We start from the raw sequence: 24510 nt of genomic DNA on the forward strand, positions 1-24510 counted from the left end.
GTTCAACGGAGGAATGGCTATTGGGCATTCGGTCAGCGAGAGAGCTCCCTAGGGTGGTCCATGGCGTCGCTGCTGCACCTGCTGCTGCACCAGTAGATCCTGTTTGGGTCGATGACCGTGAAGGAACCACTCATCGACATGAATAATTGGAAAAGGCCGGTGTTAGTGAGGCTCGGCCCATTAGCCGAGCTACTTCGATCCACGAACATCGATGGCTATTCAATCTCAAACATAGATTTGATTTGAGTACAATATTGGGAACTCAAATGACTACGTGGCGTTCACTGGATTGGATCATTCATATGAAAAAAGGATCTAAACGACAGCAAATGCTTGTGAGTTGTTGGGAGGAAAGAACAGAACATACGACATTATGGTGAATCCGTAGCACCAAATGCGATCGTGAAAAAGAGCCTTCAGCTTGGAGAGAGGTGCACTGTGCTTGGAAATGAGAGCAAAAGACGTCGAACGGTTCCGTGCCTCGGTTTCACATGTTAGCTTTTGGAGTCTCAGATGAAGAGACCCATTGTCTTCCATCAACTTCTTCTCGTTCTGACTCCACAGATCTTTTATTGCTTCTCTCTTCCCCTCGTTCCTTCTCGTCAATTCATTCAACTGCCTACAGTTTTCCTCTACGTTGTTTGCACGAAGGATTGGAGCACAGTGGATGCTCCATCCACGTCTTCTGTACTCGTTTCATGTGCAGGAAAGACATGTTTGTGGTGCATCTCAAGTTCAGGATCTTCCACAGTGGATTCAGGGTATGAATCAGATGGCTACGACATGACAGCTTTGCTGACGCCATGGGCGTCGTAAAGCTGTTGCATGGGGGCTGACGAAGTGAGGATCGAGCAGAAGCTTGGCTGAAACGTTCTGCCAACGGACAATGTAACTCTGGTTTCTCTGGGCGGTGGACCTATTCTCCCTGAGCAGAGGAATCATCATCCTCTTGTTTTATGACTGCCAACAAAGCTGACATGGTTTCTTCGTACTCTGCATCAAACATCAAAGGCTGTATCAATCCACCTCAATCGTCAACATGTTTCTTCAGAAAACACATTGTCCAATAAGTGCAACGAGAGTATTAGCATAGAATTCAAGGATAAGGAACAGATGCAGCACAAGAACCTAATCGGGTCAGCAGAAACCTGATAGTTCTGATTGAAGCCATGGAGATTGGGGTGAGCCGTTGTGACCATTCCACCACCAAGTATACACAGCATCCATTCCAAAGAGATTATATAAAGGCATAGGGTGGAACAGCGATGCCAGGATGACTTGTTAGCAATCAAAGAAATTTTCCTTTTTATTTGAGTCTTCGAATCGATGGAGCGTTTTCGACGAATTTATTGCAGAAGAGAAGTTTTCTGCTAGTAGCCGTTTGAAGCGTCACCCGTTCATCTTTATTAGCGGCATCAATAGCCCCACGAGTGAGACGAGGGAGCGCAGACGGGTAAAGTAAACATTAGGGGGACGGAGAGGGAGATACCCTGATCACGTACGTATTAATGCAAGAATTAGCCAATTATTATGTCAGATTTAAAGGAAAAAAAAGATCATGTGAATATGAATTTAGAATCAGATGATCTACTTTGTTAAGCAAAGAATAATCTATTGGTGATTCTATTCTCTGAAAGCATCACAGACTTCTTTCGCACGAGCACCAAATGAATGGAAGAACGAAGAACAAATCATGTCCGTGAACCGATCAATAGCGTCAACGGAAGCTTTGTTCACTGGACTGCGCCCCGGCTTTCTGCTCAACCAGCAGCTTCTCTATCAGTTCTGCTGCTTCTTGAACCCTGGTGATGGTTCTGGGAATTGTCTTCCTCGATGTTGATGCCAAACTGCTCCTCGGTGCACATCACGATCTCCACCTGAAACCTCAGGTCATGCCATCTGCGGCAATGGGAAAGTACGCAGTGCAGAAGACATGGGTGGATATGATTTAGATGAGCCACAGTACCATGTTCAGTGAATCCGCTCCAAAGAAAGAATCTTTAATGTCATGTTCTTCCCACGCATTAGCAGCAAGAAGAAGAACAACAACAAAAAAGAGCTGAAAAGATGTGGAAGAACAAAGACAAGACGATACCATGCAGCAGATGTGAAAGAGACGAGCTTCACTGGAGATCATCCCATTTGTCTGCATCACTCACGGTCATCAGGCTGTAGAGATCATTTCAAACGTTAAATTTATAGTCAACAAAAAGTATCGTATCTAAAGCATACTGTGCTTACAACGAGTAGAATGCCGTAAAAATGAGCCCTTTCAAACAAATAATATTCCCCAGGTTTGTGCGAGAGTATAAACTTGCTTTGATAGTTGCTACAATTGGACTCCGAAAGGACTACTGCAGAAGCATTCATGCGAACGAGTCTTCCAGAAGAAGAGTATGTCACCTAGTTGCTCTGCCTCGCTGGCTTCAAGGATCAAGGCGTCAAAGTGGCAGCAGATACAGCAGCCATTGGAACCGGAGGGAATGGAGGAGACAGGAGTCGAGGTAGAGGAAACAGCAAGGGGGGGAGGGTGAGCGGGGAACGGTGCAATCATCCACATTTGAAATGTTGAGAGGTCCACGTTGGCAATCTCTATCTGGTGCGTGGGTCCCCTTCGGTCATCAGCCATATTATGGCTGTGATTTTTTTCGATATTTATTTTATTTTTAAATATCGTTATTTTCAATTGTTTAATTAGTATTCATTTATGAATTTTATGATGCTGAAATTTAGATTATTAATTTGATACGAATGTAATTATGTGTCGAAGAAGCGATTATGTATATATATATATATATATATATATATATATATATATATAGGGCTGTTTATGAGAATATACCCGCAACAATTTCCCGAGCTCTTCGAACTCTTCCGGCCGTCGCCGCTTTTGCTGCGCTGCCGGAGGCCACTGCGTCGAGATGCGAAATAGTCTAATTCCGCTCAAACACTATGAAGATTGATTGGGATCTGATCTACGCCTTTTCTCATTCTCCCCATTGTTTTCAGCGTTATGATCAGATTTTTGCGGCTCAGGGGACCCAAATTTTGGCCAGTCTTCTCGTTTGTCCAACGAAACACTTCTTCGGCTCACCTCCGTCGGCGTAGCTCTCTGTCGAGCGCCGCATTATATGCTGTAGAAGGAGAGGATTATATTGGCCGGTCACCGGTGTTCGATTCTTATGCTTATGCACGAGCATTTCAGGAATGCATTGCCGAAGTCGATCATGTTAGAGGAAGAGCTGTTCACTGTCATTCCCTGAAACATGGCGGCTGTTTGGATTTGTTCTGCCTAAATATCTTGCTGAACATGTATGCAAAATTTGATATTGTAGACGATGCGTGTCTATTGTTTGCAGAAATGCCCGAAAGAAATATGGTTTCTTTCGTCACCTTAATTCAGGCTTATTCCAAGTGCGGCAAGCTCATTGAAGCAGTGCAGCTTTTTCACAGGCTTCATAGAGAAGGCCACCAACTTAACCAGTTCGTGTTCACCACAGTTTTAAAGCTATTTGTTGTTATGGAGCTGCCAGAGCTTGGTCGTCATGTGCACGCCTGCATTTGTAGGCTTGGTCATGAGTCAAATGCGTATGTTGGTGCCGCTTTACTTGATACTTATTCGCTATGTGGTTATGTCGATGAGGCAAGAAAGGTTTTTGATGGGATTGTCGAAAAAGACATTGTTGCTTGGACAGGGATGATTTCTTGCTATGCTGATAATGATTGTGCTGAGGATGCCTTGCAACTATTCTCTAGGATGACCATTTCTGGCTTGAGACCAAACAACATCACGCTTACTAGCCTGATCAAGGCATCTGTCTCCCTTTCATCATTAACATTGGGAAAGAGTATACATGGTTGTTCAATTAAAACTTGCTATGAGTTGGACCCTTATGTGGGTGGTTCACTGCTTGATGTGTATGCAAAATATGGGGACATCAAGGATGCTCGTGCAATTTTTGAGGCAGTTCCCCAGATTGATGTGATCCTTTGGAGTTTTATGATTGCACGTTATGCACAAATTGATCAAAATGAAGAGGCATTGGCGATTTTCATGCGGATGATGAGGGTCCCAGTAGAGCCCAATGAATACAGTTTTTCTAGTGTTTTACAAGCTTGTGCAAACAGTAGAGGCTTGGACATGGGAAGGCAAGTCCATGGCCGTGTTGTTAAGATAGGTCTTGATACAGAGATTTTTGTTGCAAATCCTCTAATTAATCTTTATGCTAAGTGTGGGAATATGGATGCATCAATGGTTATTTTCTCAGACTTGTCCAATAGCAATGATGTGAGTTGGAACACACTCATTGTAGGTTATATGCAACTAGGCTTTGGTGAGGAGGCATTGAAACTCTTTAGTCAGATGCATGTTGCTCAAGTACCAAAATCTCAAGTCACCTACTCTAGTGCACTTCAAGCTTGTGTGAGCATAGCTGCCATCGAGCAGGCAAGGCAGGTTCATTCATTGATTGCAAAGACCACACTAAGTGACGATGCTGTTGTTAGTAATTCTCTAATAGATACATATGCCAAATGTGGGAGCATCAAAGATGCTCACAAGGTCTTTGATGTAATGAAGGAATGTGATTTGATATCTTGGAATGCTTTGATCTGTGGATATGCACTACATGGCTTAGGTACCAATGCCTTAGGCCTGTTCAAAAAGATGAGGGACAACAAGGTTGAGCCCAATGGTGTGACTTTCGTCGGTGTCTTATCAGCATGCAGTAATGTGGGTTTAGTGGACCAAGGTCTGTCTTATTTTAACTCTATGGCTGAGGATTATGGCATTGTGCCAAGTATGGAACATTATACTTGCATGGCCAGCCTTTTAGGGCGTTCTGGTCGTCTGAATGAAGCGAAGGAATTTATTGACCGGATGACAGTAAAACCTAGTGTTATGGTCTGGCGTGCACTACTTGGTGGTTGTTTGATTCACAAAAATATTGAGCTAGGGAACCTGTGTGCGGAAAGGATACTTGAGATGGAACCTCAGGATGAGACAACATATGTCTTAATGTCAAACTTGTATGCTGCAGGAAAAAGTTGGGATCATGTGGCTCTTGTCAGGAAATCCATGAGAGCCAAAGGAGTGAAAAAGGAACCTGGTCGTAGCTGGATTGAGTTTCATGGTGAAATTCACTCCTTTTGCATGGGAGATTACTCACATCCTGACACTAGGGCGATCAATGCTATGCTAGAATGGTTACATATTAAAGTTAACAGAGCAGGTTATGTTCCGGACGTTAATGTGGTATTGCATGATATTGATGATGATAAAAAAGAACGAATTGTATGGGTGCATAGTGAGAGGTTGGCCTTGGCATTTGCGGTTATAAGACTTCCACCTGGAAGCCCAATTTGTATAATCAAGAATCTCCGTTTCTGCCAAGATTGTCATGCTGCATTCAAAGTAATATCTAAAGTCATTCAGCGGGATATCACTGTGAGAGATATTAATCGCTTTCATCATTTTGAAGATGGAACTTGTTCCTGTGGTGATTATTGGTGATGCTTATGTGCCTGGAAGAGGCTAGCAATTGCAGACGAGAAAAGAAAATTCCACATGTCAGCAAATATAAGGGGAAAATGTGGAATGTGCACTTTCATGATATGTTGCTTTTACATATCAAAATTTCCTATCAGAAAGGATGCTTGTAGTTGAGAGTGCATGTGAATTGCATTAGAATAAACAAGAACTTTTCGCTTGATTTGTTATGGTAAGAACATTACTGTGTGATGTGTATATTTTACCCTAGTTTATGTTATCATTATTGTGTAAACTTTCTCTGTAAACCCCCACCATTAGAGAGTCCTTTTTGGCTTAAAAACTGCTGCTCATAATACTTCTCTTTTCTCTCTCTTTGTTAGGTCCAACTCTAAACATGGATCACCAGAGTGGCATATTTCTTCAGAGATTCTTCCTTGGTGACTTATTAACTTGCACCACTATAGGTATGCCAGTTTTACCTTTTTGTCATTTGATTTTATGTAGCATATCCTTTTTTTTTCCACATATGCTTTTTCTGCCTTCCATCTTCATCCCTCCTCTCTTTTTTGCATGTATGTGAAAGGTGGGCATTCTTCATCTCATTTTATTGATTCTTCACCTATGTTTTCCTCTTGAGCTGTGAATTCACTAGAGATACATCATATCACTATCAGTGGATATCCAATACAGGGAATATATGAATTTTCTTCCATAACAAAAAGGCTTTTTTATCAACCTTGATGCCTGCTTTCTGTTACTTCTGTTGAAAAATAGTCATAGGCTTTATTAATGTTGCATATGTATACTTGGGAATATTCTTATTTAGTCATCAAACACAAATCTTGCTAACATTACATTTATGCAAGCTAAATGTTCCCCGATGGATTCTTCCTTTTCATGTTCTCTTCCAGTTTTGATTCATAAACCTATGCATGCCTTACAGGACTTATTACAAGTTGATTTATACTGTGAGTACCATATTTCTATTTAACTAAATCTGGTCCATACTAGCCCATTAAGCTTTTTATGACTATCAAGAAAAATCAAAGGTGGAAAAGGGAAAGAAAGAACTGAAGCCTGAGTAGTGTCCTTCATCCACTATGAGTCCAAACTATATATCGTTGAGTTCATCATGCTTACTGTTGTATGAATTATGGAATTAAGTTATCATGGCAAATGCACCTCATAGAAGATCAGAATCATGCCAGAAGGAAATTTCGAGTGGTATAGCTTAGCCTCTTTCAACTGAGTGAATTTTGCAGTTTTGTAATGATAGCTTTATGAAGGATTCTTGATATTACTAAAGAAAAACAATAAAAGCAGAAATTTTCTAGAACTTACGGTCATCTATTTTCTTGGAATTAAGTAATGCCGAATGCTTTTTTTATACTTATCTGGAAGCATAAAGAGGTTTTCATGACCACAGTCCATTTCCATTTACTTCCTGCCCCAAAGCAACGGTAAATTATTTCCTTCATTGGTGGTTCATTAATTATTTTTTCCTTCATGGTATATCTTCTGCGAGAAATATTGATAAAGTGCCATTTTTTATACAAAACTAGTAGGTTGCAAATGGCCTCATGCTGTGCCAAACAAATGAAGAGTTAGTAAGCTGATTTGATAAACTGCCATGAAGAGACCACTGGACCTTGTTCTTTCCCTCTTGCACTTCTATTTGGTATACATTTCAAAGATGTATCTTAGTTGACATTTATGAATTCCAGCAATCTTTACTCTATTCCTTGGATAAAAGAATTTGTTCTAGTTGTTGCAGCTGCAAGTAAAGTCACGTTGAATTAATCAAGTATTTATTTTGTAATGTGTGTCTATTAGTAACTTGTGACTTTGCTTTTTCAACTTCTAAGTAGGCCTTCACTGTTGAAGGCTGCAGAGGAAAATTACATGTGAAGTCAGTATGTCACAACTGTCTAGATGTAAAACCTTGTTTAGGTCATGGAACCACAAAAAAACTGTCACCCGATATGTGTGTTTGAACCTTTTTTCTCTCATTCTTTGACATTTCTTTCTTCTCTCTTTAGAAGGGTGCCACCTACAGAAACACTTTCGTATCAAAAAGTTTGTCCAGCCCTCAGTTCTGAGGAGTTGCGATTGTCATCATAAAGGTGTCAAGAACTAATGTAACCGTTAAAATCAACTGCTTCGCAGATGTTATTGCCTATGCATAGGTATTGCTTGTCTTGGTAAGCAGAGGCCACTGTTAATACCGTGTTAATTCTATTTATGTGTTCTTATATGTCAACAGAAGCAGCCTTAATGCTTTGAACCACTCCCAAGAGGCCCAGATGGTTCGACATCCCAACTGATGACCTATAGTTGCTACAGTTGTTTCTGCTACCACATCCAGCAACAATTCGGCAAAATGAGCACACCATTATAAGAAAGCAAGCCATTTGGAGGAATCAGACATGAAGAAACATGGAGCATGGTCATCTGCAAAGACAGGTTGCCTATGTAATCAGAAAATCACATGCCATCAGAGTAGCATTCCATGGCCTCCCAGAGCAGCATGACCCCTCGAAAGCTCAAGTGTTTATGTCCTGTCTATGAGTCTCCTTGTGGATTTATGCATCACAATTTAGTTTGCGATCATTTAAGATGGTAAGAAGTACGAGGGATGACACATTTAAACGTTTAGCAGTTGATGATTTGTAAAATTTATGATATAAGTTCTTTCTTCTGTACCATAAACATCTTCTTAGCAGTAAATTGACACTGCCAAGCTTCCTTCAAGAGACTCATTGCTCAATTGGTACCTATATTTCCACTTTGTGAAGGAAATGAATTATTATCTGGATTGCAGAAAAGATCAAGAATATGAAATGTGGAGATAATTATACTGGCTTTTGTGCTCCAAATCCTTCTCCCTTTGGCAACTGGCTTATATTGAATCATACCAGTGCATCATTTTCTTAAGCAATCACCAGGCCATGCAACCTTTGCATCTGTGGATGTGAGAGGCACTGTTTCATTACTGGTGGAATCTTTCTCCAAACATATTGGACAATGCTGGTTCTTGTCATGGATATAGCATGCTGCAGACCGCACTAGTAACTCTTACAGACAGAGTAGAAAAGATGGTGATGATATTTGAAGGCTCCTAAGAGGAACGGATTCAAAGTGGTGAAGACAAAAGAACAAGGTCAATTTGTTCCAACTATTATTTTTTGGTGTCTTCATTATTCATTTTTATCGGATGACACCTCTTTTTTTTCTTTTCCTTTTTCAAATTTGAACAAAAATACTCTCATTCTTTAGATTAAATTATATTGAAATTTATATAAAATTTATGGTTTGATTTTCTTTTTTATTAATCTGGTTCGGTTTTATCAATTCACCTCCTTCTCATTCCCTTTTACCATCTCTTCCTTTTTCTTCGTCGCCTTTTCCTTCTCTTCGTTTTAGTCTCGTCTCCTCTCACTTCGCTCTCCTTCTTCTCCTTTGCTTTCTTCTACTCTTCCACTATTTCTAATCCCTCGTCTCATCCTCTTCCTTATAGTTTGCTCAAAAGAGTTCATTACATTTGAGTTATACTCATAACATATTAAAAGATATATTAATTTATATATAAAATTATCTTAAATTTATCATAAAACTAAAAACTATAAGGAATTATCCTCAACAAAATATTAATTTTTATATAAAATTATTATGAATTACTTAGAAGAGTTGTTACACTTGATTTACATTCATTCATAAAATATATTAATTATTATCTAAAATTATTTTAAATTCACCATAAAACGAATCACAAAAATTTTATATTTTATATTTTCTATTTCCTATTTGAGATCGAACTAAGTTAGACTCCATCACCTAACCTATTTTAAATTTAGTAATATGTATTTTTAGATAATTTTAATAAAAAATACTATTTTTTATTTAATGATGAATTCAAGATAATTTTAAATTAATATATTTTTTAATAGATTCTATGATTAAGTATAACTTGAGTACAACTTAATTATAATCCAAGTACAATTCAAGTATAATAAATTTTTTTAAAATAAATTATGAGTAATAAAAAATGAAGAAAGCAACGAAGGAGTAAAAGACAAACGAAAAGGACGAGGAAGGATAAGAAGACGAGGTAGAGTGAGAAATGATAAAAAGGAAGGAAGCTGAGTGAGAAAGAGAGAGGACGAAAGAGATGGAGATGGAGGTGAAAACGGAGGAGGAAGAGGAGGGTTGATCCGAACAGATTTATTGATCTAAACTTATTTATGGGTTTAAGAATATTTCAAAATGAGAATAAAATTGATGTTTATAAGATAAAAATGAATAGCGAAAATGCCATACGGTAAAAAGAAAGGAAAAAAAAAGAGAACAGTGGGGATGCTAATTGATACTTTGGCCCAGGAACAAACGCCATGTGGGGGATCTGTCACTCTTTTATCTGTTCCGAGGACAAGCCGCCCCTGCAGCAGTACGCCATGCCACATTAAGTCCATCGTCAGCTTCTCTCCCTCATCAGCCTCCCGACGCCCTGCACCATGCCGCCGTGCTCCCTCCTCGCCGCCAATACCGGCGCAGTCTAACATCAGTCCCAGGCTCCAACAGTGGACGTGCACAAGGATCCCACCCCTCGTATCATTCGATCTTATCCTTGGTCCTCCAGAGCAACAGGAACAGTGGAGAGGGACAGTGCATGAACCATGGTCGTCGGCCTCTTTGTGGTACTCGAAAGCTGACACCAAGTGTGCCTTTTCTTTTACCTTGGAGGGACCTCCTCCGGGAAACGTGCATATCAACAAACACTTTGTACCCTATTCCTTATGATTATGAGTGCATGGATTTCTCGAGCAATTATGAAGCAGCAGAAGACCCACAATGAGCTGGACGCATACTACGGAGGCAGCAACGAGTCGACAGGACCTTTAAATGGGTGCGTCTTCTTTCTTCAGAATTCAACATCTTAAAAGGAAAACAGTAAAAAGGAGGGTTATTATTATTATTATTATTATTATTATTATTATAACATAAGATATAATAATTTAAATCATAAAAATATTTTTTTAAAAAAAAATAAAAATAAAACTATATACATTGATCATCCCATATTGACGAGACTCTCGTGCATTGAATATATATTTTTAAAATAATTATAAAGAACACAAACGTTAATTATCAAACGAATAGGTGGTAGTAGAACACGATTGCTGCTGTTAAAATGGAATATAAGTTGAGATAACAATGTTTAATAATCAGGATTAATCAACATTTTTTAGATCACAATGCAAGTTTTTCTCTTTTGAAATGAATACCACTGTAGAGATTCTCTCATTTGTAATATACATAATGCAATATTGTTTGTTTGTTGGTACGTATATATATTTTTTCAGATCAACTATTTGATTTTGGATAGCTTCATTCACCGCAAAATATCTATGTTTATTTGTTAAATCATGAGAAATCTTGCGACTATCCAATCACTACAAAGCAGGAATGATTTTTATTACTTGACATTTATTTATAAATGATATTGTTTCCTGTTGTTAAATGATATCATTTCTATGAAAGTGCAATAAGTAATCGGTAGTGTACGAAGACTATCGAAGAATTAATTGTTTTAGATGAGTTCATACGATTTTATTAGTTGAGCCTCAAAAGATACCTCTTAGGTTAAACATATTTAATGTAAGGGAGTCGAGGTCTCGTGACCTTCTTATAATCTTAAGAGGATATCGTTGATAAATAGATCAACTCGATGAATCTTAACATGATGGTTAACCAATGAGAGTGTTTATTGCCAGAGGCTGTTACATGTTGGATCATGATTGAAGGCATATATTCTGTATATCAATGTATATCCATTAGCCTAGTTATAATATTTTAAACACCTTCACAAAAATATTATAATCCTATAAAAAATATAATTAAGAAACAAAAACTTAAAAAAATAATATAAATTAATTTATTATCCTCTATGAGATTTCAAATCAGTAATCTTATCATTTAGGTATTTTCATAAAAAAAAATATTGTGATCGAGACTCAAAAAAATAGAGAAAAACAAAATAAAAAAAACACCATTGGATATATAAGTTTGGAGTTTCTTTACGAGGACTGATCCTAATATCCTCGCAGAAGTTTGAAAAAGCAGGCTGCATTGTCAAACCGGAAAGTGGATCACAAACTTTCCACAGGACAGTGAAGTGAATCCAAGCAAAAAGTAGTACAGTGGACAGAGATTTCGAGCTCGTGAAGGAGAAGAGGTGATAGCAATGATGTAAGAATTTATCTCTCTCTCTCTCTCTCTCTCTCTCTCGATCTCGGTGTAATACTGTCAGATAATGAAGAAGAAAGATACCAGTAAACTAGCAATACGATATTATTTATGAGAACATATGCAAGCTAGTTAACATGACAAATTGTCTCCAGATATGTGTGTGCATCACTTCACTGGCCAAATAGCCAACATCGCCTCCTCATTTTTGAGTCTCTTCTCTGACTTCCTGCCTTGCCCTTGCTCTCTCTCTGCCTTCTCTCCTTCAGCACAGTGCAGTCTTGTAGAGAGACACTGTTTCACATGGGTCTTGAAATGATACTGCGACTGCAGAAGCCGATGCAAGAACATTGAGTGCTTCTGTCTGGGTCTGCAGATGTGTTGTCCTTCGTCCATGTACATGCTGTGGTAAGAATGCACGATAAGAGAAGATTAATCTCTTAGGAATCCAACTAGGATGCAAATAATAATTCCATCATCGATATCCAAGTTTGTGACTCACCATTTATTCTCTACTCAAAAGAGTACATGTTGGTGAACCCTATTTGATCGACGAACCCTTGTGTTTGTTCACCCATTTGCAGTGCACTGCCTTCATCCTGTAAAATATCATCATGTCCAGGATTTGCTACCTGCGTTGTGTTCTTGATTCGGATAAAGCTGAGTAAGAGACCAAACCTGAGAGAAGGTTGTGGTTCCACTGTCAAAAGCTTTGGCTTGAAGGTGATTCATCTGGTCTACATAGGACAATGGTTGTGGTGTGCTTCTCGTGATCAGTTTCTGAGATTTCAGATGCCACAAGCACATTAACATCACCCCGATACACTGATGATAGCCAAACAAACACAAGAGAAGTATGAGGTTTGCAGATCACCTGTGGCTGGTTTATGCAATCGGCAAAACCGACGTCGAAATCGTATAATACGGGGCTCAAAGAAGCAATCTTCATGGAGAGAAACTGGACAAAACCTAATAGATTTAGCAATTGCAGAACATGAGGGGTGCCCATCAACAACACATCATTTGCAGTTTACCTCAACTTGGTTCTGCAAGCACTGCACATAGTTAATTATCTCATCCAGGATCAGTGCTTTACCGGTGACCTTGTCACAGCCAGGAACAAGACCTTGCAGCATCTTCATCCTTTCACTAATCTTCTTCCTTCTCACCTGAAACCATGACATGGTTTGAAGCTTTGTGATTATGGAGGTCTGAAGCTATGGCGTCAAGTGTCATATAGTGGTAGTAGTAGTACCCTTTCCGAGAGGCTGTGGTTGTCCGTTGCTTGACCTCTCCTTGCCCTCACATGAACGTATCCATCAGAGGAGCTCCTCAGTTCCTCTGTTATCTTTAACCCACCTTTAGGCCTCTTCTGTTTCTTGCTCTTGCCATCCCTGATCCCCTAGCAACAGAAAGAGAGGAAACAAGGTGTTGAGGAAGCAAAACAGCTAAGCTACCAACAGTTCAACTTGATGATGTTCTTACCTCGGATTCACCAGTGACCAAACTAGCCTCGTCTTTGGTCTTTCTTTTACGATCCACACGGCCATGTTGGTTCTGGTTCTGGACCTTTTTAGATTCATGGAGTTCACTCGACAATGGCGAACTAATTATGACTCCATCAGCCGAGGGAGCATCTGTACCAGTATCAAGGGAGCTGCTGCTATCGAAGTCTGTGACAGCAGCTGCTGCTGCTGCCACTGCGACTTGCTGCTGCGGCATGAGGAGGAGCATCTCAGCCGTGGTCTTTGAAACGCAAGCAGAGTCCCAATGCGAGGAAGCCATAATGCAGTGACAGAATCGATGTCAACAGCTGGAAGAAGAAGAAGAAGAAGAAGAGGCGAGAAAGAGGAGACCGATACAGCGAGATCAGTGGCAGCAATGAGTTAGCAGGGTTGGGACTCTGATGGCAGTCTTTAAGCTGGTTATAAAGAAGCTGGGAAGAGATCCATCTCAATCCTACAATTCCATCATTAACTCTTCCATCAGTTCCATCGTCAATAGAGGAATGATTGGCTATTGAGAGCTCAGCCAAATTGATATTTACCAGTATTATTAATCCTATCTCGATTTTGACTTGCATCGAAATAATGGATACAGCACTAAATGGTCCACTGTCATTTTTGTAAGCTTAAATATTTTGAATTGAGTTGGTCCAGAAAAATTATAGATATTTGGATGTAAGTTAGCTTTTTACGAAAAATGTCAGTAATTATTGAATTAGTTTGTCTTTATTCCATGTGGAACAAAACTTCGTATAGATTGAGAATATCTTATATATTTGATCTTATATCGACTTACATAAAGATCAAAATCGAGCGAGATTTTTAATGTGTTGTCTCTCACGATTAAGTTAATAATAAAATAAAATAATAAATCAAGTAAATATTAATTAAACTTGATTATTATAGTATGATTAGCTTTTTATAATTGGTTCATCTCGAAAAAATATTTTACAATTTGAATAGAAATAACATCGATACTCAATTGTTGACCAAAATCTCGACCATCTCGATCCGATTGGTCTATGACATGTGGTGCCCTAATTGAGATGAATATTTTCCCTGTCGACCCTAAACCTCGTTGGAAACATGCAGATGAGTCTAAGTTTTGTTGTGTCCATTGTTCCCCGTAAAGTATAATAAAGTTGAAACGCATCTACAGGAATCTTATCACCATTGTCAGTTGTTTCCTTGCGTTGATCACCAAATGGCGTTAGGTGCCACATTTATTGATGATACTATATATAGTAATGGTAAGAACAGTAAGCACTTGAGTCAAATCACATTATATATAAATTTTCATTTTATAATACGTATATGCTATGCTTCGGTTGATAAGGCCGTATCCATAGCTGTTGGCCCATGTTCAACATGGCGGAATGCAAGTTCGATAGATCACTTCATGGAGAAGTTATATCATAAAGTTGATTCCATCAAATCAGGTGATTGAGTGAGAGAAAATTGTGAAAATGAACGGTCGAGGACGAGTCTTCATAAGCCTGCAAGTTCAACTCGCCGATGCGGTGTTGCACGGAAGCTTCTTGCGCTGTCATAGAAATCTCTATGTTGAAGCTTCTTCCACTGTTGTAGAAATCGAAAAGTTAATTTGTTTGTTCATGCCACACGCACTTGTAATGATGTCTCGGTTATATTAAGATATTATACACAAAGGAGATGACCACGAGCTGTGGGCAACGCCGTACTCCATTAGAGAGAGAAGGAAAACACAGCGACGGTGTCATTTTTCTGGACGGCCCTCAGGTTCGAAAGAACTCTAATTGGTCACAGAAGAAATACCACGAACAGAACACACAAAGGTACTTCGTTGCCAACCAAAGAAAACAGAAGGAGAAATGTGATTTTGATATATGATTCTTGTACTGGATCATCAGACAGTAGGTATAGATCAAAATTTAGAGGTATGAATTATGACGTTCCGTTCTGAGCAATATAAACGAAGGTTCAGCAGGAGCAAGTAGGAAACGAAAAAGTAGACCTTACCAGCTTTCTCTGTGCAATTCATACAAGCAAAGAAAACACATAGTCCTCCTCGTCGCTAAAACACATCCTTGGCAAGTATTCATTGCCACAGTCTTGAAGAATTAAATCTTGAAGTCAACATCCACGTCCATCAAAGAAGGTTAAACATACGGAACCATAGTGCACAAAATGGACCGGCAACTTAAGTCCACCCTTTCTACCTTAACGCAATGAAACCAAAGCAAACTAAAGAACGACAACGTTGGATGTCAGAAGCCAGACAAGGGATCCTAAGTCGTCTTCTCCGACGAACCCGCCACCTCAGTTTCCCTGACGAATGGCCCGGACGCCGTCATCCTGCACATGACAAACAACCCATTAGAATCATGAAAACGATACTAAAACATACTACTAAATATTAGACTTTGTCCGGTCTCATCTGCACCACATATTCCTCGCTTGCCGTAAATATCTGTTCCAAGTCAACTTAAAGTAAAGTATTAATAATACGTAGGATGCGGTTGGTATAGGTTGTTCTCACGTTTTATTTTCCTTTTCGTATTGAAGCTATTATTCGTCAGTAAAAATATGTGGACAGTGACAACCATGCTGAGGTGCATTCGTATATGTATATATATTACATGTGGTTAAGAAGGAACGTGCGTCCCGCTTATGTTAATATAATTTGAAACATACCATTCTCGTGACCTCGCCATGCCACCAACAATTAATCTGATCACGTGAAAATAATAATAAAAACTTATTGTTAATTACTAAATACACTCCTCTCCCGTACTTCGTTGGCCGTGAGATCCGCGGTCCGATTCAAGGCGGGAGGGACTGACGGACGGTGGATTCGAGACCCGCATGGATATTTGTAAGTGAAATAAATTATATTACCTTCGCTTGCGCTTCTCGAGGAATCGCTGCAGCGACTTCCTCCGCGCCATCGGTAGCGAGTCTGCACGAAGAAGAGAGGCTTCCATTTCAGGCAAATGCTCGGTTAACGCATCCTAAACGACGTTAGAGGAGTTTTTGGATTTGGTGGCTACCTCGGTTAAGTTCGTCGAGCGACCGTTCCCTCCGGCCGTTACCCGCGTTACCGTCCTCCGCCAGCTTCAAAATAACCTCCACCTACAGCATTTATTAATATTTAGTGCTGTTTCTTTGGATAAGAAACGGAGAGAAAAAGGAGACCGGAGAGCGCGAGAATGAGAGGGGGAACGGAACGGGATGGGGAACAAACCCTTTCTTTTGGGAGGTCGAAAACGGCCACCGCACCGTTGTAGAAGATCGTCAGCGGCGCTGTTCGCTTCGACATCTCCCAAATCGGCCTTGAAATTGTTTGAGAAAAGAATACAAATCCGATTCAGTTTTTTGCACGAAGAAAAAGTTGAAGACAAATAGTAGAATGGCGAACCGGAAGGAGGGATTCAGAACCGGCAGCGGCGACGAAGACGGGGAGGGGAAGAACATGGCGGTCTCAGCAAGCGGCTGTGGAGTCGCGGCCGGCCATGAGTGGCCGGGGGCGATCGCGCTCCTTATAAGTTGGGGGTTGACCCTGGAGAGTTGTTTACCTTAACCAAAGCGCAAGACGAAAACAACCATCAAGAACGACCACAAGATCCGAGAACAAACACGCCAAACGCAAGAAAAGGCCATATACTAAGAAAAAGAAGGGAGAGACGGAGGAGGACCTCGGGCGGGACTTGTTCGATCCAAGGCGTGGAAGCTGGCCGCCATCTCCTTCTCGATCCCGAAGAAATCGAGCTCCACCAAGGTATTACCCCTCGCCATTCCTTCTCCCTTCGGCTGCTCCCTCTGCTTATTTCCGTTATATTTTTGTTGTCGTGGTGAGGAATGATACTGCAGAAGCAGCAGCAGCGAGAAATAGCAGCGCGCCTTCCTTCCATTAGTTTTTTAACTTCCCCGAATCACCCATCTACTGGCGATGTAATATCATCCGTTGGTGTCACTCGGTGGTGAGATCAAACGGCTGCAGAGTTCGAGTAACGGAGTGGTAATTTAAAAATTTTGGGAAAGCATAAGGGCGAGATATGGAGACATGCGATTTGATGAATCGCGGGTTCGGCTGGTGTCCACGCGGGCGTCGTGGGCGATCGAACGCACGTGACGCCAGCGTGTTTTACTGAAACGGACACGTGTCGAGAGTAGGAAGGTGAAACGCGAAACAACCTTGGGACTTCCGCGGTAGTACGGATTCTGCTACGCAGTCTGCGGCATTTCTCTACGGACCAGAAGTTGCCACGTAATGGATTCAAAAGGGATCCCTGAAGTCGACGTTGGACCGGATCCTGGGAGTCCTCGGGCCACCGTACCCGTACCAGCTGTGTCTGGTCACCGCCCGTATGTACGATGCATTTGTGATATTTTTCGCGGAGGATTGCACGGACGCGTATAGGGCCTGTAAAATACCCTTATTAGGGCTGCTGCACACGTGACAGTCGAATACTCCAAAGCATGGGAAAGTGATCGAATGAAAGGAGGATAGGAATAGGCCGGGAAACGGGGAGAGGTGCGGACTATGGTCGGTGGCGTTTGGGTGTCCCGCAAGTTTCTAAGGTCAAAAAAGCCATCACATGTGAGGCAGGTGTCCAATGCGAAACGTATGTTTGTTGATCGATAAGGTTCATTGGATGCTTAGATCACTAACAAGTCGGAAGAACTTAATCAGGTGTCGAATACGATATATATATATATATATATATATATATATATATATATATATATATATATATATATATATATATATATATATATATATATATATATATATATATATATATATAACCCTCTTAATGTGTACACTCTAATTTCAAAAACGTCCGCAGGTTAACTATAAAATGGCACCACCGCAACAAGACCCAATCCAAGCACCGTCTTCCCGGAGCAAACCCCTAACTTTTCATGGCCAAGACCAATGGAGAGCCTTGTTCCCGAACCCTAGAACCAGAATGAAGCGCAAGCGTGATCTCGAACCCCTCGTGGAAGGGGAGGGCGAGCGAGAGCAGAAGCATCAAAAGCTGGAGATGGCCTCTGTTCTTCACCTCCTCCTACCCGCTGTCGATGAAGGGACGGGAGCTCTCACCTCTGTGGACAAGGGAAAAGGGATAGTGGTGGAGGAGGAAGAGGGGGATAAGGAGGCCGATGATGAGGACAGCGACGACGGTAGCGATGTGGGTAGTGAAGACGAGAGTGGCGGGGAGGGAGATGATGACAGCGATTTCGTTGATGATCCGTTGGTGGAGGTCGATCCGGAGAACATCCTTCCTTCAAGTACGCAGCGGCGGGAACCTCCACCGCCGGGGGTTTATGTCGACCCTGATCAGGATGAGGATGACAGCAGGGACAGCGAGTAAGATGATGCGAGGCTAAAAGGAGGTAACTTTGGCTGCAGATTCATGTCTTTACTTTTGGCTTGACGTTAATTCTCTTGTTAGGACTTGGGATTCGTATATGAATTCTGGATTCACCCCCGACTGGGTATCAGATCGTTCTCATCATTAGTTTCCTCTTAGAGCAACAAAAATGGGGAGTTCATGTAGCACATATGTATATAGTTAATGCACCAGAACTCGGCTCTTTGTAGTCAGTATTTAGCAGATGAAAGAGCCCTTTGGATTGATTCCAAATGTTTATCTGGTTTACTTTTATGATTTGCTTGGTCTGAAATAGATCTTTATTTTTGGTTAGGTGTCTTGAGAATAGACAATTTGATGTTTTAAATTGGATAGTAACAAGAGTAAATAGTAGGTTTCTAAAACCAGCTGAAACAACATACTGTATGACCCTTAAGTTGACTGTTGACAAGCCTGCGGATTGTGTTACAGCTTGCTGGGTTTGCATGTTGAAGCTTAAAAGACATGGTAACATAAAAAAATTGACTATATTCTGAAGACTATTGCAAGATTACCACATGGTAATACTTTAAGTTTGCAAGAATGTTATTTTATTTTTTTATGGTTAGTTTCTGTCAGTTTCCGAATTGTGCATGAGATCCCAAGAGCTGGTAGCACAGTGGAACACTGGAAGGTGCATATGCAAAATCTAATTGCCCATGGTTTTTCATTCTTTTGCCACCAAAGACACTGGTTGTGTCATCTCACCGTTGCTCTAGTAGATATCCAGAACTATAAGAACACAACTTTGGTGAAAAGTGAAAGCATATTAAAGGATGTCAGAAATGCAAAGTTGATCTCTGTTTTATCAAGAACATAGCCTTGCATCCACTCCAAGACTGCAAGACCTTATACTGACCATGCCAAAACAATCTTTTTTATGGATCAGCCAAACTGAAATGTCTGTTCAGCAAGATTGAATTGAGTTTCAAGGGCAAGAGGAATCATAGTAATTAGTTAAGATTGTACTTGAAATTATTAGAAAGACACCAATTTGTGAGTCACTGAAAAGGGCATTTGTGTTAGCATGATACTTCTGACTTCTTTACTTTCATTTGTCTTTAGATTTCAGTTTTTTGGGAGTGAAAAATGATATTCAAAAGGGAGGGTCATCATGGTTATGGAACAAAACTTGCTCTAGTCTAGTTTTGGGGGCAGGGGCTATCTCAAATTTTTGGATTTTCTTTTTTTTGTTCGATCAATCAGAACTAAGATGCGTTAGAAATAAGATCTTGTTTCGAAGAAGCAGAGATGGACATGGCACGCACGGATCTACAATCTCATTTAATCTCTGTTCTGAAACTTTTTTAGTTTCCTTGATTTCAAGTGTTGAGAGGAGGCAAGAAATTATCAGAGGAGAGGCATAATAGGGTATGCAAGGTGATACCTTCAGAATTTTCTTTTTAATGTTCTTTCCAGAATTTGTTTCTCTGCTTTGTATGCATGAAAACATGACATATTTAAACATTACTATTAAGCAACTCATTGGCAATGTCAGACTCGAATTCCATGGTTTTGAACTTAAAGAAATCCAAATATTTTAGCCATACGGAGCTACAGGAGATTGCATTTCGGGGCATGAAGCGGTGAGATAGAATAAAATAGGGGGCCTAAACCATAGTCCACTATATCCATAGAGGAGCTTGCAGATGCACCACCATGGATGAAAAGCATGTACTGACTGGAAAAAGAGACCTTTTTTATTTTATTTTACGAGATGTCTAATAGATATTTTCTGCATCATATTCGTTTCGACTGGTACTTATCATAAACACTTACAGCAGCTTCTACATAGAAGCCTATTGAATACATTGTTATGCTTAGATGATGTATCAATTATCATAAGGAACAAATTATGCTACGACATTAATTTTCCTTCACTTGAGCACCTTGACCATTTGTCTTTGCCATGTTGATGTCATACAGGCCGGGTAACTAGTGATCGAAGATAACATCTGCATTCTTTGTCTTCTTAATAGTTGGGACTGGGTGCAGAGAGTTGTCAATAATTCCAAGCTACAATTTGTAAAACTTATGAGGAGGCATGTAACTTGTAATGAGATGTTTGAACTTTTGCTGTTTTATTCGGAATGATTGCCTTGTAAACGTTTGCAAAACCAAGTAATATGCTTCTCTGTGTCTTTAGATTCTGGATATGAACCTGGAAATCTGAATCAATTTCTCAGTAAGATTTACTTCTCTTAACTATGTAACATATTGCATATCTTGTTGCTTGGTAATGTATTCTTTTGTAATGCAGGAATGTAGAAGTTGGCAGAGGACCTTGCGTGATTGCGGTTGCATTCCTCGGAGATGTTTGCAACTCAGCATTATACGGTGAATTATTTGATGAGATATATCCTTCTCCCTGGTTCCATATGGATCAGATTAAGGCACCAGAGTGGCATAGATCATTTCGGGCCTGGTGAGTTTATCATTTTGATTTCTTTTCTATCGAGTTGCTAGAGTTTGTGTTCAGTTTCTTTTATTCTTCCACGTAAATGAACAGTGACATGGATACGAGACCGATAGATCTCTCTTTCCACTTCGTTTCCGCTCTTTAGCTCTTTGCATCAAAAGATCAGAAACAAGTTCTTCCTCTCTCCCTCCCTCGGGAATCTCTTCTATTTTGCCCGACTGTTTTGAAGAGAGAGAGAGAGAGAGAGAGAGAGAGAGAGAGAGAAACAAGCCTCCAAAGCAATCAATAAACAAACGCCATATCGAAAGTGGAGTGGCCGGAAAAGGGTTAAGAAAGGTTAGGGGACTGTGGCGACTGAGGAACGACTGGCGAGAGAGAGAGAGAGAGAGAGAGAGAGAGAGAGAGAGAGATGGGCGCGGTGCGGAAAGGAAGGATTTTGACGGCCGAATCGGTCCCAAAACCGCATTTTTGAGGCTAGGGTTGGGCATTTATGATCAATGATTGGCGATAGGGAGAGGCGCATTTAAGGAGGGGAGGACGGGAGGGAGATCGCACCCGCATGTCAAGGCACTGCTCCCAGTGGTACGGGAGGGCGGTGTCGGAGTTCAGCTCCACCGTGATTCCCCCAGCGCTCTCGTCGGTCGTCTCGGCGAGGTGCGGCGGCGACTGGTCCCCTCATCAACGAGCAGCTCCTCAACAAGGCGGCGATCATCTCGATATTGGGAGCCGCCATCGCCGAAGGCGAAGCCCACAACCAATGCAATACGAGAGGAGGAGGAGGAGGGTGTGCGAAGAAAGTCGGTGCAAGCAGTTGAAGAAGAAGAAGAAGAAGAAGAAGAAAAGAGTTTTTTTTGTGTTTTAGGGGAGTGTTTTGGTGGAGAATAAAACGGAAGCAGAGTTGGGAACGGCGGTTTTAACGCGGCCTTCTCAAAATAAAATAAAATTCATTTTTCTAAAAAGAAAAGAAAAGAAAAGAGGATTTGTTATGTTGTGATAATAGGTTTGGAGAATGACTTCTTTCAATGAGTTGGCAAAAGTTCATAGGGGAGGTTTTTGAACTAATGTATACTTGTCTTTTATCTTATGAACCCTAACGTAAAATATCGTTCAATTTTGATGATGGAACAATATACAATACCGATAAGTCCATCTCTACTCTTTTTCATGAGGATGCTCTATGGCACATCCACAAGGTTTAGTCTCTATCATGTAACTCAATCTATTATTTTTCTATAATAAATTTATTTTACTACTATAGTGGTCACGATTTTAGAAGGACCATATCATAGCAAAATATCTTCATGATTCTTCTGTACAATCATATAAAAACTTATTTATACGTGAGAAGGATGTTCGAGAATCGATCAAGAGAAGAATAAAAAGAGCGAGGATGATAGATTGGGATTGAGGGATGCAAATATTCTTCGTGACCTAAGAGCCTCTTCGTGACCTAAGGGATGCAAATATTGAGGGAGAAATCCTCATATGCTAAGGAGATAACTCTAAGAGGAATAAACAAGGAGAATCTTTATCTATATTTTACTATAAGTCTTTTTTTTTCCTTCTAATTTATAGTTCATTAAACTCGCGCAAAGTATCGAAAAGAATCATCCTTTGACACCAACAGTAAAGCTGAGAAAAACCATTTGCCTATTAGTGGATTAGTATTTAGGGTGACAATGATTTGGATCGATTGTTTATCGATGGGAATCATGGATGGGATAGAAATATTTCCTAACTTGATCTATCTATCTACATGTTGTGCATGTCTAGGTATTAATATTTATTTTTATTAGATCAAATTCAAGTCGGCCCACATTTTGGTTGCAGGAATAAGAGGAAAGTTGACATAAAACAGAATGCTGCAAATAACACACGACAAGATACCATCGATCGACATTGACATCGTATCATTGAGATTAGGAATCTACAAACATCATCGTGACTCCCACTACGTGCATTCCTGTTTTATTTTATATTTAATTAATAATAGTTAATTATTTAAGATAAATAATCTAATTTTCAAAGGAAAAAGACCAATTTGATCCACTAATTAGATTATTTGAAAATTAAAAAAAACAAAATATTTCTAATCCCTTTTTTATTATCTCGTACATTTATATTTTATTTCAAAGCTTTCTAGTCTTTTTTCTTTTACTGTAAGGTTAAAAGAGAAAAATAAAATATTTGCTACTTTCTTACACACACACACACACACACACACACACACACATATATATATATATATATATATATATATATATATATATAAAATAAATAATTAATTAATTAAATTCAACGAATGAATGGAATCTTGACGGAGTCGATGTCCGATTTGATTATAATAATTATGCGATAGATAATTAAACTTGTATTAAGTGAATTGTGGGACCCAACAGGGTTACAGGGTAGTAGTCTTCGATGGGGTCTCGGACGCAATGTGATGCACACTCGTTCTGAAATCAACAAGAGCAGCGGTACGAGAAGGGGTACGTACCTCCAAAGGTCACCGACATGAACATGGCTGACATGAGGGAATAAAACTTTCTTTGCATATGCATCGGTTTTGGTGCTTAATAATTCAGACTCATCACACTCCGATTCAAATTAAAACCGGAATATAGGCATATATGATTCGTTAGAGATCGAACATGATTTTAAACCGATAAAATATGAATATGTTTCATAGTGATTTGTACTTTAGATTTAATAGTATATTTGACTTTGGTGAAGTGAACTCCTCCTCACGCAACTAAAATCTATGACTTTATTGCAGTCCACGTTGTCTAATTCGCTTGATCATACGATGATGCATTGGGTTTGATCGGATAATGTTTGACCAGCATTGACGTACCTAAGTAAAATAATTTCATTTTACTGCCATAGTGTTTTACAAAATAATTTCATTTTACATATATAAACCCATAAAATTAATAAGTAGGATAGGATAGGTTAGATTGAGGTGGAAGATGATAGTTCGCAAAAGTGATCCATTAAATTGAAATCCTTTTTTTGTCAGAGCAAATATTATACAAGTGTCGCGCTATTAAACACGTTTCACATCATATTGATAGTAAGAGAACACAAAGTCAATTTTTACCATTATAATTATTTTTTTGACTCATGTAAAATCACGTGGACCATCCAAAGTAAAGAATTTCTCACGAGTCCTTATGCTCATACTATAAGTAAAATCGTGTGAGACCGTTCGAAGTATATAATTCCTCACAAGCCCTCATACTTGTATTGATAACGACAAATGATGATTTATCACTCGTATACTCATACTTTATCTTTACCATATAATATTTTTAAGTGATTCTCATATTATATTAGTATATTTGTGTGAAATTTGATGAGACCTTAATTCCATCATGTATAGGCCATCTATCTATTTGATAATGGCTGAGCTTGATAGCCCTATTTTGATGCTATATGATTTCGTTAATCTAGCTA

At 39.7% G+C, this 24510-nt stretch overlaps 3 protein-coding genes and 1 long non-coding RNA gene across 4 annotated transcripts; 2 read left to right on the forward strand and 2 right to left on the reverse strand.

Annotated features, from left to right (window-relative positions):
* Window positions 1-2846: 2846 nt before the first annotated feature.
* LOC135595871 (putative pentatricopeptide repeat-containing protein At5g13230, mitochondrial) lies at window positions 2847-8242 on the forward strand. Its single transcript, XM_065087320.1, has 3 exons — window positions 2847-5720; window positions 5872-5955; window positions 7755-8242. The coding sequence occupies exon 1, from the start codon at window positions 3014-3016 to the stop codon at window positions 5510-5512; it is 2499 nt and encodes an 832-aa protein (XP_064943392.1). The 5' UTR covers window positions 2847-3013; the 3' UTR covers window positions 5513-5720; window positions 5872-5955; window positions 7755-8242.
* A 3549-nt stretch (window positions 8243-11791) lies between these two features.
* On the reverse strand, window positions 11792-13667 carry LOC135595027 (basic helix-loop-helix protein 80-like). The gene is made up of 7 exons (XM_065085533.1): window positions 13220-13667; window positions 12990-13136; window positions 12769-12903; window positions 12609-12692; window positions 12413-12514; window positions 12237-12333; window positions 11792-12137 (listed from the first exon to the last, which is right to left on the reverse strand). The coding sequence occupies exons 1-6, from the start codon at window positions 13517-13519 to the stop codon at window positions 12247-12249; spliced, it is 855 nt and encodes a 284-aa protein (XP_064941605.1). The 5' UTR covers window positions 13520-13667; the 3' UTR covers window positions 11792-12137; window positions 12237-12246.
* Window positions 13668-15291: 1624 nt separating this feature from the next.
* LOC135595029 (protein TIFY 9-like) lies at window positions 15292-17068 on the reverse strand. The gene is made up of 6 exons (XM_065085534.1): window positions 16914-17068; window positions 16637-16793; window positions 16463-16550; window positions 16269-16350; window positions 16117-16177; window positions 15292-15573 (listed from the first exon to the last, which is right to left on the reverse strand). The coding sequence occupies exons 1-6, from the start codon at window positions 17011-17013 to the stop codon at window positions 15507-15509; spliced, it is 555 nt and encodes a 184-aa protein (XP_064941606.1). The 5' UTR covers window positions 17014-17068; the 3' UTR covers window positions 15292-15506.
* Window positions 17069-18061: 993 nt separating this feature from the next.
* On the forward strand, window positions 18062-21183 carry LOC103968584 (uncharacterized). The gene is made up of 2 exons (XR_010480693.1): window positions 18062-18618; window positions 20896-21183. It is a non-coding gene; the product is annotated as an uncharacterized LOC103968584 (long non-coding RNA).
* The last annotated feature ends 3327 nt before the right edge of the window (window positions 21184-24510 follow it).

The sequence above is a fragment of the Musa acuminata genome, chromosome BXJ1-10 (genome assembly GCF_036884655.1).
Source record: "Musa acuminata AAA Group cultivar baxijiao chromosome BXJ1-10, Cavendish_Baxijiao_AAA, whole genome shotgun sequence".
Lineage (NCBI taxonomy): Eukaryota > Viridiplantae > Streptophyta > Magnoliopsida > Zingiberales > Musaceae > Musa > Musa acuminata.

Excerpts from the sequence above, each read along its gene's own strand:
- LOC135595871 (XM_065087320.1), top strand. The coding sequence starts at position 3,014 with ATGATCAGATTTTTGCGGCTCAGGGGACCCAAATTTTGGCCAGTCTTC.
- LOC135595027 (XM_065085533.1), bottom strand. The coding sequence starts at position 13,519 with ATGGCTTCCTCGCATTGGGACTCTGCTTGCGTTTCAAAGACCACGGCT. Across the intron at positions 12,693-12,768 it reads GCTTGCAGAACCAAGTTGAG|TTTCTCTCCATGAAGATTGC; the intron begins GTAAACTGCAAA and ends GGTTTTGTCCAG. Across the intron at positions 12,515-12,608 it reads ATTGCATAAACCAGCCACAG|AAACTGATCACGAGAAGCAC; the intron begins GTGATCTGCAAA and ends CTGAAATCTCAG.
- LOC135595029 (XM_065085534.1), bottom strand. The coding sequence starts at position 17,013 with ATGGCGAGGGGTAATACCTTGGTGGAGCTCGATTTCTTCGGGATCGAG. Across the intron at positions 16,794-16,913 it reads TCGAACAAGTCCCGCCCGAG|GTAAACAACTCTCCAGGGTC; the intron begins GTCCTCCTCCGT and ends GCTTTGGTTAAG. Across the intron at positions 15,574-16,116 it reads CTCGAGAAGCGCAAGCGAAG|GATGACGGCGTCCGGGCCAT; the intron begins GTAATATAATTT and ends TGTCATGTGCAG.